We start from the raw sequence: 14,489 nt of genomic DNA, 5'->3' as shown, positions 1-14,489 counted from the left end.
AACATGGGTGCATAGGCCATTTGATTGTGTTGGTGATTAACTGAGGTCTAGGGCATTGATGGATATCACCTGATAAGAGAAGGCATAGAGTAAGATCACCATTCCTTTGAGATTTCAGGCTGGCTTTCGTTTTGGTTTGTGCCAAGGTGCTATGAAAGTTTGGTATAAAACATTCCTTCCAAACCCGAAGTGTTGGATACCATCAAAAGTGTCGGCATGACTGAGAAGTTGCTGAGAATTTACAGTTCTTTCATCTATATTGCAGCTGCCGCCATGCCGAACTTGCCGGCCACCATTTTGAGTGAGTATGAGGTGTGTGTGTGATAGCTTGTGTGAGTGAGGGTGCATGCATCACCTGGTAGAAGAAGGCTAGTGATGCTAATAACTAACTCAGTCCATCATCAACATTAGGGGATATTTTCTTTAATAGAGAAGACAGATGAAGGATCATACCAGTGGCATATAGTCATTTTATATGGAACAGATTTCCTGGTCCATTTTTCAGAAGTCACAGACACAGTTGTGTGATTTGCTGAAAGCATACATTTAGATATTTTCATTGATCTGAGATTTGTATTTGTCAGGTCTATGAAGTCAGGAACAAGGTCAGATACAATCTACGTCAAAGAAAACCTTGGGGATTGGTGACTGATCAAACTGAGATTTAAAAAAAAAAATACTGTTAACTTGACCTCCATAGACACGGATGCACCACAGGAGGAAACTGCACAGGAGAATGTCAGCGGCACTTTGAGGACACTGCATTCTCTTTGACGACCAATGACATTTGCAGAGCCTGAATTGAGAGTTGATGTAACCAGCTTGAAATCAGGCTTTACTATCTGTGGCAGTGCAGCAAATGCATTGACATGAAAACTAAGGGGGGGGAGAGAGGACACACACAACATTGTTCAAAACGTCTGGGAATGGTTTATTAAAACTGTGGCATTGAAGGATCGGTTAGAGCGGGCGTGATTAAAATGTCTGTACCCACGACACAGTTTCATGTCAGCTGTGACCTAGATAAACCGGCACACTGTGTGGGGACTTGGTACGATCGGAAAAGTACCTCGCTGACACAATACAAAACGCCAGGCAGATGAACGTGAACTGGTAACAACGCAGCGCGGACTACTGGAACCAGGGTTAGGGGGTGACACTTCTCTAACCCCAAGAGGAACTTTGCCATAATTGTATGTTATTGGATTGTATGCACTGAAGGAACACGTCAGAGGCAACACAATCTATTCAGGACATATCATGTTCAGCATATGAACATCTATATTATTGGATTGTATCACTGGGACAATGAATACATGCATAGATGTCAGTCCCTCAGTAATAATGACGTAGGCTGTGAGCAGAGAGAAGACAAAGTTAATGCTAGACGTGAGCTTGAAATTGGGTCACTCCTGTGGTCAGGATTCTTTATTTGATTTGTCTATTTATTCTTGATATTGGAACTATTTGAGACCAGTGGAACCATAAGAGATGTCCCAAACGGAAGATGGTGAAGTGAAAAGATCATCTGCTTCCTGTGACCAACTGTAAAGCTTGTGCAAGAGTCACAATACCATTACAGCATTGTACTACAGTCGCTGTAGTAGCAACACATTACTCCTTCAGCCAAGTCATTTTCAATACCGTTCCACTGCGGTACATTGATGGGATGCTCTGTTCCGTTTAAAAACTAAATTAATTCAGCTTAATTTTGGTCTCCTACAGATATGAATGGGATCGCTATGTAACATTATTCAGGTAATGAACTGATACAGCCGAAAACAATGTCCCTCAGCCACCAGATGGCAAATGGGATTTTAAACAGAACATGTTGACCGAAAAATAGCACACTGTTTGAATACATTCTTTGTATACTTCAGATTTCAATGCCCTCATACAATTGTGTAACAGCCCCCTTTTCAGACACAGAGATCCAGCTATGGGGTCTTCAGCCCAGGATTTTTAGGCTGGGTTCAACAGTGCTGTGCAGTACATTGAGAACAGACCTCTGTTCACTCTACCCTGGATCATATCCCAGTTTCAAACTCGGAACACAAAGGCAAATATGAGACGACAGACTGGATTCGGTGTGATGGGTGGCATGCGTGGACTGAACCGTTCGGGAGTCTAGAGATGGTGGCCTAATGGTATATCTGTCAACAGCTATACAGCATCAATCCCCTTTGCCTTGTGAGTCAGGGTATTGTAAGGACAAGTTCAGGGGAGGCGCATCTCTGGACACTGCCATAGCTGCATCAAAGCAGTCGATCACGTTGTGGGTTGGTTCAGCCCAGTAAAGAACTCTGTGTTCTCTATTCGTCCCATATAGGCTACATAGTCATGTGGGGGCATTATCCCAGGTGGGGTTATTGGGGATTAACTGGATTAAAAAATGGTTTGCACTGTAGACCGTCGTGCGACAGACGTTGGGAATGCTTTATTTGCAGCGTGTCGCAACATGGGAGCAGGCAGCCAGGCATTTGATATGTAGGCCGACGCAGTGCTCAGGGACCTCAGGCTGCAGCAGCAGATACGTGGGGGAGGGCGGGGAGACGGGGAGAGTCGTCCTTAACATGACCCAGTGAGCACCAGAGACTGGGTTGCTCTCTCCTCGTTCGCCCTCTGCTGCGTAATCGCTGGGGGAAAAGCAGTGGCTGCGGCTGGCACAGATGCCACTGCTGCCAAGACGAGAGCGTACAGCATTAACACATGCTCATCTGTACCGCCATGCGTGTTTACATAGCACTGCCTGGGTATGCATATCTGGGTCAGCAGAGAATGGGTATGTATTCTACCTCTCATTGCTGGTCGCTGACACCATTTATTTAACTTTCTTCCATATCTAATTATTTCCCCTCGCTCCCTCTTCCTCCCCTCTCTGATTAGGATGGAAGCCCACAGCTGGTCACACCCTTGATTTGGCCGGTTCTCTTTAACATTAACTCTTCGATGGCCAAATATCAAGCAGTCTCCCATTGAGCAAGGCAATAAATCTTAGTGGGGATTTTCAGCCTGCCAACACATTTTTGTGGGGCATTTCAGCACAACAGGACATTTCTCTTTGGGTAAATGCATCTCCAGTGAAATGACACTGGACTTGTTAATGTGTGAAGCGATAATATAACTAATTATATGAAGATAATATAGGTAGACCGCAAAGGTGACTAGTTCTACCAAGCCAGTCCCCTACACTATGTCCATCATTGTAACACTGGTAGGACAGGTGACAATTTCAAGTATAGTCAAAACGGTACTTGAAATGTTATATCACCCCACTCTGGCTTACCTTATTCAAAGTTGGTTTAGAAAAACAATAACATTGCAAATAGCTCCACCTCCTGGAATAAAAAGACAGCCATACCAGAAGAATCTGAACCATAAAAGTATACCTCAGCATGGCTCGTTCTTAATAAACCTACCTCAGCATGGCTCGTTCTTAATAAACCTACCTCAGCATGGCTCGTTCTTAATAAACCTACCTCAGCATGGCTCGTTCTTAATAAACCTACCTCAGCATGGCTCGTTCTTAATAAACCTATCAGGTGGTATAAATACAACTGGATTGACAAGTATTGCCATTTAATGATGTAAGGTTCAAATAATGACATCCAATATCTTATTAAAATCATATTTCCCTCAAGTATGTTTTGCTGCGTAGATGTCTATATTAAAATACCTCTGAAATGGCATGCCAGTTATGACAAATTGTGGAACGCAAATGCATCAAAACTCAAGTTGAGTTTGTAGTAGATAGAACAATAATTGCACAAAAGTCAAAAATCAGGGTGCAGTGTTGTCCACACTTCTAAATACAAGCATGTCACACACAAATGTATTGTCTGACTGTAAAACAAATAATACATTTAGTATTTTAGTTGATCTCAATGGCTTACAGTTAGTTGCAGTTTTCCTATAGCTTGACATTGACTACTGAAAATCTGTTTCTTCCCTGCAAAACCACTGGTCTGAAACTAAATACATTTCTTGACAAAGTTTATTTTAGCTTCGGATAAAAAATATTCATGAAAGTAAGATATAATAAATAGACTAATCATACTTGTCAATTATTACAGCAATTAAGGATGGCAAAAGGCTTATCATATAAATTCTGTACTAAGGTTCCCTGTCTACTGAAAACAGAGAACCAAAACAATAATTTACAATTCACCATCCCCCTCAATTGATTGTTATTTGATGTACAGTTGCATATAACCTGTACATCCAGATTTTTAGCATAGTCCTTGAAGATAAGCTGAGGAAAAAAAGTTAAAAAAATGTAACTAAAGTAAAATTGGCTCTCGATTATAAAGGAACCATACCAAGTGCTTGTGGTAACTTCACCCTATATATATTGTCATTGTACACCTGAAAGATTTTAACCCGTAATTTTGGGGGGGAAAGGACAAGTTAGTTACTTTAGAAAAAACTGCCATCTGAAGCAAATTGTGAATGAAGATGTTTCATGTGTATTTTTATAACGCATCTAAAATGAACAGTCACTTTCTTCAACTCATAGCTTAAAAGACTGAGGTAATGTTTACTAAGTCCTGAATTACAGCACACATGCCTTTTTCATTTGGAAAGCCAACATACAAAAAAAAAAAAAAACACCCCAAGAAACTGAGCATAATATTAACCAAGCTTACTCCATATTTCGTAATTTAAGACTAACAAAGAACTTGAATACATATAAAAACAGTTTTGTAGAACTAAAGCACTGGTTCCATTTAAAACATAACCCAAAAACAGATGGCACTGATTTAAGTAATATTCACAAATCTGTGAGGTTTTAAAAACCGTTTTGTCAGTACATCAAAGAAAATACATGGGGAAATTCCCTTGAACCTTGACACAATTTCACGATTTAAAAAAACGGTTCAATGTTATCACATAACCTACAAGAAAAAGGTGAGGTTTAACCTCATTGACATGTCTTGGATTTAGTAAAGATAGCAAGGTCAAATGACTAAAATGTCCCAAAAGACCAAATAGTATTTTAAACAAAGGTAAAACATACTGTATGTATCTATTATTCCTTGCTAAAATTATTTGGCATCATACACCTTCTCTTGTTTCTTTGTGTCTGGTTGGTCCATGCAGTATAACACAAACACTTAGTACATTTCACCTGTGTTTTTCATCTCTTCTGTAGGCAAACAATGTGAATTCTGTGGGAGCAAAACACGTCACAAATGAGAAAACATGAGATTTTCTTCTACTTAATGTTCAAATTTCCTCATTGACTGTATAAAGAGGAAATCAAGGTAAAAAAGGTAATTGCATTTGTATTAGGCTAATTTAATTAAATTCAGAGGGGGAAAAAATTGCTATGTTAAAAAAAGAAGCATCCAGGACACACAAGGAATGAATGCCTTTACAATTATAAAATGATTTCATGCATGAGCTCATTCTACCCACCCTTTTCATCATCACTCACCTTTAATCACTGATCCTCTGACTCCGGCTGTGATTGCTTGATACATTGAGGCTCTTCCGTGGTTTCATTGTCATTATTTTCAACTTCATCATTGTTATTTTCATCATCTTTGTTATCGTTTTTTTCATCAGTGACGACATCCCCTTGCTCTTTCACTTCCATCTCTGCCTCACTGTCGCCATGTGTCTCCTCTTCACCATCACTGAAAGGGTCAAGGCCTTTCTCTTCCCTCCTGCTGATCTCCGCAAACCAGTCCCGCACCTGCTCATAGCTCATACTGGACTTGGCCACCAGTTCATCCAAATCTTTCTCATTTAAGACCTTATGCTTGAGGTAGTGCTCCTTTAAAATCTCTTTACCCGTCTTGACTTTGATGGCAGGGGTTGTTTGTTTGCAGGGGTATGGCCGCCTCGTCCTCCTGGACCAACCTCGAAAGCGTTTCCGTGGCTTCTTCTTAAGTTCACCTCCGTTCATTGCCTCATTAACTTTTCCACTCTGGTACAAGTAGTACCACTTCAGGTTACTGTTCTTGCAGGCATACCGGGTGTCTCCAAACCAGTTAACAATGTAGGTTCTGGGTAACCCGCTCTCCTCTGCCATCTTGTCGTACTCTTCAGCAGAGGGCCACTGGGTACGAACAAAGGTGCTTTTCAGGACGTGGAGCTGCTCTGGGGTTTTCTTCATTATCTTTCGGCCGCTGGGTGGAGTCTGAGCCTCTTGCCCAGAGGAAGGCGCTTTGATCCGTTCACTCTCCGGCTCCTCTGTGCCATCAGAGTCCACTGGCATTTTTCTCCTCTCGGAGAACCAGGCGTCCACCTCTCGCCTAGTCAGTTTAGTTTCCATTCTAAGCCTACTTAGCTCCTCATCGCTAGGTGTGTCAGACTTCTGGAAGCTGGCCTCCAAAAGCAGAAGCTGCTCCGGAGTCTTTTCCTTGAACTTCTGAGGTGTGAAGTCAGGAAAGGCGTGGCGGAACTTGATTCGTGGATCATAAATGGGCCCTTGGGTTGTCGGAGAGGATTCACTGGCGTCGTCGCTGGAGTCGATCACAATGGCTGTGCTGCTGCTGCCGTCGTTACTGTTGGCGCTGACTGAAATGTCATTTAAGGCAACGCCGTGGTGGTCCTTTGAGTTGCGTTGGTTATAGCGTGTATCGCTGAACCACTTCTTTATTGCTCTTTTGGTGAGGTTAGTGACCTTCATCAACCGAGAGATTTCTGCCTCAGTGGCAAACTGCCGTCTCAGGTAACTGGCCTTCAGCTCTGCTAGTTGCTCCTTGGATTTTTTAGGTCGCGCTCCCAGGGAATCGGGACTGAGTGGAGAAGCGGTCTCAGAGGTGGAGGGTTCTGGCACCTTACTGACACTGGTTCTGGGGTTGGGGATCCCAGCTACAGCTAACGTGATGGGTGAGGCCACAGGGACAGCGTTACCACCCCCGACCTGAGTCAAAACCATCCCTGGTTGCCCTACAATCTGACAAGTCTGAAAAATGGACTGCAGGCCATTGGCAGCTGTTGCAAAATTGGCTGGGATGACAGTGATGGTCTGTGGCACCGCTTGCACTGAGCCGTTAAACTTCTTCCTCCTGGCCTCCTCCACCTCCTCCGGGGTCCAGCTCACACCGTGCTTCAGCCGCTGGGCAGAGAACCACACCTTTATCTGCTCCTCTGTGAACTTGGTTTGGGCTGCTAGACCCATGATTTCTGACACAGATGGGTATGGGAACCTGTTGTAGGCGCTGACCAGCAGGACATTATTGTCCATGGCCCCATTGTATGTGGGGATACTACTGACCGGGATGAGGAGCTGGGTCTGGGAGGTCTGCTGATTCTGTAAGGCAGACAGAACTTGGGCCAATGTCCCTGGGGGGAGCATTGTGGCAGAGTTACTGGTCTTTATTTGGAGCACGTTTGGGCTGTTGACCATTATGCTTTGCTGAATAGGTTGAATGGTCAGAGGGGTCGACACAGCCACTACATTGGGGGTGACAGGTGGGGGGACCACCTCCTCCGTCTCTTCCTCCCCATCACTCTCCACTTTAATGACACTGTAATCTGCCATTTTGTGTGACCCTGTAAACTTCTTGGCCTCCGCCCTACTCTTGATCTTCATGATTGGCGTTTTGCTTAAGGCAATACCCTTACAGGATGTGTCATCATCCTCCTCAACCTTAACAAAACTGCCATCAAAGGTCAAGTCATTGACTCTCTGCTCAAAGATGGTTTGATTGTTGCGTTTCACCATAGTCCTGGTGAAATTGTCTTCTCCAGGGTGGTGGCGTGCATTATGCTCCAACAATGCATCATATCTCTTGGTGTGAAAGTCACATTCAACACACACATAAGATGAGTTTAGAACTATATTTGGGTGCTCAGTGTCCACATGCAAGGTAAACATATTGAGCTGTGAGGTCTGAAAGCTGCAGTACTTGCACTCATAGCCTCCTTCTGCGGTACTCGAGTCCATAGTTTTAATGAAGTGGTCGATGGCCTGTGAGTCATCCTCATTCGGGATGCTTTCAGTTGAGTTTTCCACAGGACAGTTAGCGGCCTCCTCCTCAGCCTCTCCGTCTCCCTCTTTAACGACCTCCATGTCAGGGTCTGAATCCACCATTTGAACAGGAGGGACCATGCAAGGCGTTGTTGATTTTCTTCTGCTCGCCATTATCCGTCTTATCTGAGCTTGTGTTGAATATATATATATATATTGTTTTAATCTAAATCTTGGTTCAGGTCTTGTTGCTCCATTCAGGCGCTCAAACTTGAATGTTGGCTTATTCTTAAATCCTGCAAGAGATAGAACCATATTATGTGCACATAATTGAGAAATTCAAGGTCTAAACAATTTACATGAATGCCTATCTACTGGAAAATGTAGAGGGGGGCCTTTACTGCAATGTATGTAAAACCTCATTCTCTGGCTGGGCCTGGCTCCCAAGTGGGTGGGCCTATGCCCTCCCAGGCCCACCCATGGCTGCGCCCCTGCCCAGTCATGTGAAATTCATAGATTAGGGCCTAATTTATTTAAATTGACTGATTTCCTTATATGAACAGTAACTCAGCAAAATATTTGCCCACAAAATGGCTTTATTACAAACATAAATACTCTTCAGCACCCTTGCCCTTCCCCCTCTGATGATCCCACAGGTGAAGAAACCGGATGTGGAGGTCATGGGCTGGCGTGGTTACACGTGGTCTGTGGTTGTGATGCTGGTTGGACATACTGACAAATTCTCTAAAATGACGTTGGAGGTGGCTTACAGTAGAGAAATTAACATTAAATTATCTGGAAACAGCTCTGGTAGACATTACTACAGTCAGCATGCAAATTGCATGCTCCCTCAAAACTTGAGACATCTGTGGCATTGTGTTGAGTGACAAAACTGCACATTTTAGAGTGGCCTTTTAGTCCCCCAGCACAAGGTGCACCTGTGTATTGATAATGCTGTTTAATCAGATTCTTGATATGACACCTGTCAGGTCGATGGATTATCTTGACAAAGGATAACATGCTCACTAACAGTGATATAAACAGATTTGGCAACAAAATTTGAGAGAAATAAGTTTGTGTGTATGGAAAGTGATAAGATGAGTGATAAGATGGCGCCGAAGAGGATGGCTGACATTTTACATACTCCTAACCAACTGTGCTATTTTTCAACAACAAAAAATTGCGGCGTTTGTAACTTTTTTTAAATGTATTTTATATATAATGTTGCTGCTACCATCTCTTATGACCGAAAATAACTTCTGGACATCAGTACAGCTATTACTCACCACGAACTGGAAGAAGCTTTTTCCTTTAACGAGTCTGACGAGAAGGATACACTGCTTTCCCGGGAACAGGCTCAAATCCCCGTCATTTGTGTGAAGAAAAGACGGAGGAAAAGAGGGCGCAGGTCGGGCTGCCTTCTGAGAATCTGTAGGCGAGCGAGTAAACTTCCACTGCCATCCGTTCTACTTGCTAACATGCAATCATTGGAAAATAAAATTGATGACCTACGATTACAATTATCCTACCAAAGGGACATTAAAAACTGTAATATCTTATGTTTCACTGAGTCGTGGCTGAACGACGACACGGATAATATAGAGCTTGCGTGATTTTCCATGCACCGGCAGAACAGAGAAGAAGCTATGTCTGGTAAGACGAGGGGTGGGGGTGTGTGTCTTTTTGTCAATAACAGCTGGTGTGCGATGTCTAATATTAAAGAAGTCTCGAGGTATTGCTTGCCTGAGGTAGAGTACCTTATGATAAGCTGTAGACCACACTATCTACCAAGAGAGTTCTCATCTGTATTATTCGTAGCAATCTATTTACCACCTCAGACCGATACTGGCACTAAGACCGCAGTCAACCAACTCTATAAGGTCATAAGCAAACAAGAAAATGCTCATCCAGCTGCCGGGGACTTTAATGCAGGCAAACTTCAATCAGTTTTACCAATTGTCACATGTACAACTAGAAGAAAAAAAAAGAAAATAGAGAAAAAAAAAAAACTCTAGACCACCTTTACTCCACACACAGAGAAGCATGCAAAGCAAGAAAAAAAACTAAAGCAGGAAGTACCAGTGACTCTCTCAATACGGAAGTGGTCAGATGACGCGGATGCTAAGCTACAGGACTGTTTTGCTAGCACAGACTGGAATATATTCCGGGATTCATCTAATGGCATTGAGGAGTATACCTCCTCAGTCATCAGCTTCATCAATAAGTGCATCGACAACGTGGTCCCCACAGTGACCGTACGTGCATATCCCAACCAGAAGCCATGGATTACAGGCAAAATCCGCATCGAGCTATGCCCTCAGACGAAACATCAAACAAGCAAAGCGTCAATACAGGATTAAGATTGAATCCTACTACACCGGCTCTGACGCTCGTCGGATGTGGCAGGGCTTAAACTATTACGGACTACAAAGGGAAACCCAGGCGTGAGCTGCCCAATGACGCGAGCCTACCAGACGAACTAAATGCCTTTTACGCTCGCTTCGAGGCAAGCAACACTGAAGCGTGAACGAGAGCACCAGCTGTTCTGGATGACTGTGTGATAACGCTCTCGGTAGCCAATGTGAGCAAGACCTTTAAACAGGTCAACATTCACAAAGCCGCGGGGCCAGACAGATTACCAGGACGTGTACTCAAAGCATACACGGACCAACTGGCGACTGTGTGGCCAAACACGACTCCAACACCATCATTAAGTTTGCTGACGACACAAAAGTGGTAGGCCTGATCACCGACAACGATGAGACAGCCTATCTGGAGGAGGTCAGAGAACTGGCAGTGTGGTGCCAGGACAACAACCTCTCCCTCAATGTGAGCAAGACAAAGGAGCTGATCGTGGACTACAGGAAAAGGCGGGCCGAACAGGCCCCCATTAACATCGACAGGGCTGTAGTGGAGCAGGTCGAGAGTGTCCACATCACCAACAAACTATCATGGTCCAAACACAAAGACAGCCGTGAAGAGGGCACGACCAAATCTTTTCCCCCTCAGGAGACTGAAAAGATTTGGCATGGGTCCCCAGATCCTCAAAAAGTTCTACAGCTGCACCATCGAGAGCATCCTGACTGGTTGCATCACCGCCTGGCATGGGAACTGCTCGGCATCTGACCGTAAGGCGCTACAGAGGGTAGTGCGTACGGCCCAGTACATCACTGGGGCCAAGCTTCCTGCCATCCAGGACCTATATAATAGGCGGTGTCAGAAGAAAGGCCATAAATATTGTCAGAGACTGTTTTCTCTGTTACCGCACCGCAAGCAGTACCAGAGCACCAAGTCTAGGACCAAAAGGCTCCTTAAAGCTTCTACCCCAAAGCCATAAGAGTGCTGAACAATTAATCAAATAGCCACCGGACTATTTACATTGCATAGATAATAGTGGGGGGTGTCATAGTCACTTCACCACTACCTACATGTACAAATTACCTAAACTAACCTGTACCCCCGCACACTGACTCGGTACCGGTATCCCCTGTATATAGCCTTGTTATTGTTATGTTATTGTGTTACTTTTTACTTTAGTTTATTTGGTAAATATTTTCTTAACTCTTCTTGAACTGCACTGTTGGTTAAGGGCTTGTAAGCAAGCATTTCACAGTAAGCTCTACACTTGTTGTATTTAACGCATGTGACAAGTAAAGTTTGATTTGACATTTCTGGGATCTTTTATTTAAGCTCATGAAACTGGGGACCAGCACTTTACATGTTGCGTTTATATTTTTGTTCAGTGTACTTTAACATATTGTTGTAGGTGTGGTGGGACATGTATATCAAGTTTAATTTCACTAATACGCAAACATTAAGTCGTTACATTGTTTCCACTGCCATGACTAAACTCCACGCGGAACATTGATGCAAGTCTTTAAATAGTACAATACACGCTTAATATGTGGCTGCTTATACTGTATGAATTCTAGCCCAAAGCAAAGGGATGTGAGAAAACTGCAGTAGAAAACATTTGATTCCTAAATCGATGTAATATTGATAATACTTCTGTATCATTAGTCTGCTAACTACCAGTGTTTTTAATAACTTGTCAGTCAGTTACACTGTAAAGAATATTCATGTTAGTTGTCCCCTTGTGCCTCTGTCACGAGTGTACGGTATTTTGCTGTTTTTTGGGGGGATGGGAGTATTTTGCAAAAAGTGGGAAATGGTAGTCAAATCTTATTAATGGCAGATATTACGTGAATGTATGATTAACTTCGCATGGTGTTCATTTTATTACATACCCGTGCAGATAACTGTCGTTTACAAGCATCTTGCAACAACCAGTTAGCTTCCAATCTGACTGCTGATGCGCCTTCTTCCGCCTTTGCCGTCGTTCCCTCACCAACAAATGCACTGTCGACTCCGGCAGTGGCACACAGGCGCAACGAGTCCATCTGTTGTTACCATAGACTCAGAGCAGAATAGTGAATGCGCCGAGATTCGTTCGGTTTTTCACTCCCTTTCCTTTTGCCTACAAAACGTCGCCTTGTTTAGTTTCTTCATGCATTAAAACCGACCTAGATGTAGGCATCGATAGTTCATCGAATCTAAACGAGTCATTTTTTTCTTCCAGAGCGTCATGACAAATATTTTACGTCATTACGTCATCGTAAAGCGACTTCCTGCATGGAAAAAAATAAAAACCCACCAGAGAGGAAGAGGCTCATTATATAAATAATCTTTGAAAGAACTGACTTCTTCTCAATTATCCTAAAAGGCCATAATTTTGATGTGAAATGTAAAAGAAAGTCATAAAAATAGATGTAAATAATATGCAATTAAATCAAATTGTATTTGTCAGATGCCAAATACAACAGGTGTAGACTTTACAGTGAAATGCTTACAAGCCCTTAAACACTTTCTTAAATCTGCAACAATAAAATAACAGTCACAAGGCTACAGTTGAAGTCGGAAGTTTACATACACCTTAGCCAAATACATTTAAACTCAGTTCTTCACAAATCCTGACATTTAATCCTTGTAAAAATGTCCTGTCTTAAATCAGTTAGGATCACCACTTTATTTTAAGAATGTGAAATGTCAGAATAATAGTAGAGAATTATTTCAGCTTTTATTTCTTTCATCACATTCCCAGTGAGTCAGAAGTTTACATACACTCAATTAGTATTTGGTAGCATTGCCTTTAAATTGTTTAACTTGGGTCAAACGTTTTGGGTAGCCTTCCACAAGCTTCCCACAATAAGTTGGGTGAATTTTGGCCCATTCCTCCTGACAGAGCTGGTGTAACTGAGTCAGGTTTGTAGACCTTGCTCGCACACGCCTTTTCAGTTCTGTCCAAAAATGTTCTATAGGATTGAGGTCAGGGCTTTGTGATGGCCACTCCAATACCTTGACTTTGTTGTCCTTAAGCCATTTTGCGCCAATTTTGGAAGTATGTTTGGGGTCATTGTCCATTTGGAAGACCCATTTGTGACCAAGCTTTAACTTCTTGACTGATGTCTTGAGATGTTGCTTCAATATATCCACATAGTTTTCCATCCTCATGAAGTACCCAAAAAGTACAATCTTTGTCCCCATGTGCAGTTGCAAACCATAGTCTGGCCTTTTTATGGAGGTTTTGGAGCAGTGACTTCTTCCTTGCTGAGCGGCCTTTCAGGTTATGTGGATATAGGACTCGTTTTACTGTGGATATAGATACTTTTGTACCGGTTTCCTCCAGCATCTTCACAAGGTTCTTTGCTGTTGTTCTGGGATTGATTTGCACTTTTCGCACCAAGTACATTCATCTCTAGGAGACAGAACACTTCTCCTTCCTGAGCGGTATGACGGCTGCGTGGTCCCATGGTGTTTATACTTACATACTACTGTTTGTACAGATGAACGTGGTACCTTCAGGCGTTTGGAAATTGCTCCCAAGGATGAACCAGACTTGTGGAGGTCTACAATTGTTTTGAGGTTTTGGCTGATTTCTTTAGATTTTCCCATGATGTCAAGCAAAGAGGCACTGAATTTGAAGGTAGGCCTTGAAATACATCCACAGGGACATCTCCAATGTACTTAAATTATGTCAATTAGCCTATCAAAAGCTTCTAAAGCCATAACATCATTCTGTAATTTTCCAAGCTGTTTAAAAGCACAGTCAACTTAATGTATGTAAACTTCTGACCCACTGGAATTGTGATACAGTGAATTATAAGTGATATAATCTGTCTGTAAACAATTGTTGAAAATAATTACTTGTGTCATGCACAAAGTAGATGTCCTAACCGACTTGCCAAAACTATAGTTTGTGGTTGAAAAACGAGTTAATGACTCCAACATAAGTGTATGTAAACTTCTGACTTCAACTGTATATACAGGGGGTCAATGTGGCTATATACAGGGGGTCATGCAGTCAACGTGCGGGGGAACAGGTTAGTCGAGGTAATATGTACATGTAGGTAGGGGTAAATTGGGTGGTGGGTGGGGTCAATGAAAATAGTCTGGGTAGGCATTTGGTTAGCTGTTCAGGAGTCTTATAGATTGGGGGTAAAAGCTGTTAAGAAGCCTTTTGGACCTAGACTTGGCGCTCCGGTACCGCTTGCCGTGCGGTAGCAGA

The 14,489-nt window shown here is 42.9% G+C and overlaps 1 protein-coding gene across 1 annotated transcript; it reads right to left on the bottom strand.

The window, feature by feature from the left end:
• Positions 1-3,562: 3,562 nt before the first annotated feature.
• Positions 3,563-12,512, bottom strand: LOC115173579 (zinc fingers and homeoboxes protein 1). Its single transcript, XM_029731804.1, has 3 exons — positions 12,172-12,512; positions 5,438-8,220; positions 3,563-5,168 (listed from the first exon to the last, which is right to left on the bottom strand). The coding sequence occupies exon 2, from the start codon at positions 8,096-8,098 to the stop codon at positions 5,444-5,446; it is 2,655 nt and encodes an 884-aa protein (XP_029587664.1). The 5' UTR covers positions 8,099-8,220; positions 12,172-12,512; the 3' UTR covers positions 3,563-5,168; positions 5,438-5,443.
• Positions 12,513-14,489: the final 1,977 nt, after the last annotated feature.

The sequence above is a fragment of the Salmo trutta genome, chromosome 34 (genome assembly GCF_901001165.1).
Source record: "Salmo trutta chromosome 34, fSalTru1.1, whole genome shotgun sequence".
Taxonomy (NCBI): domain Eukaryota; kingdom Metazoa; phylum Chordata; class Actinopteri; order Salmoniformes; family Salmonidae; genus Salmo; species Salmo trutta.
The sequence above is the reverse complement of the archived record's forward strand: the minus strand, read 5'-3'. Positions and strand labels throughout refer to the sequence as shown.

Bases quoted from the DNA above. Each gene is read 5' to 3' on its own strand.
- LOC115173579 (XM_029731804.1), bottom strand. From the start codon at position 8,098: ATGGCGAGCAGAAGAAAATCAACAACGCCTTGCATGGTCCCTCCTGTT.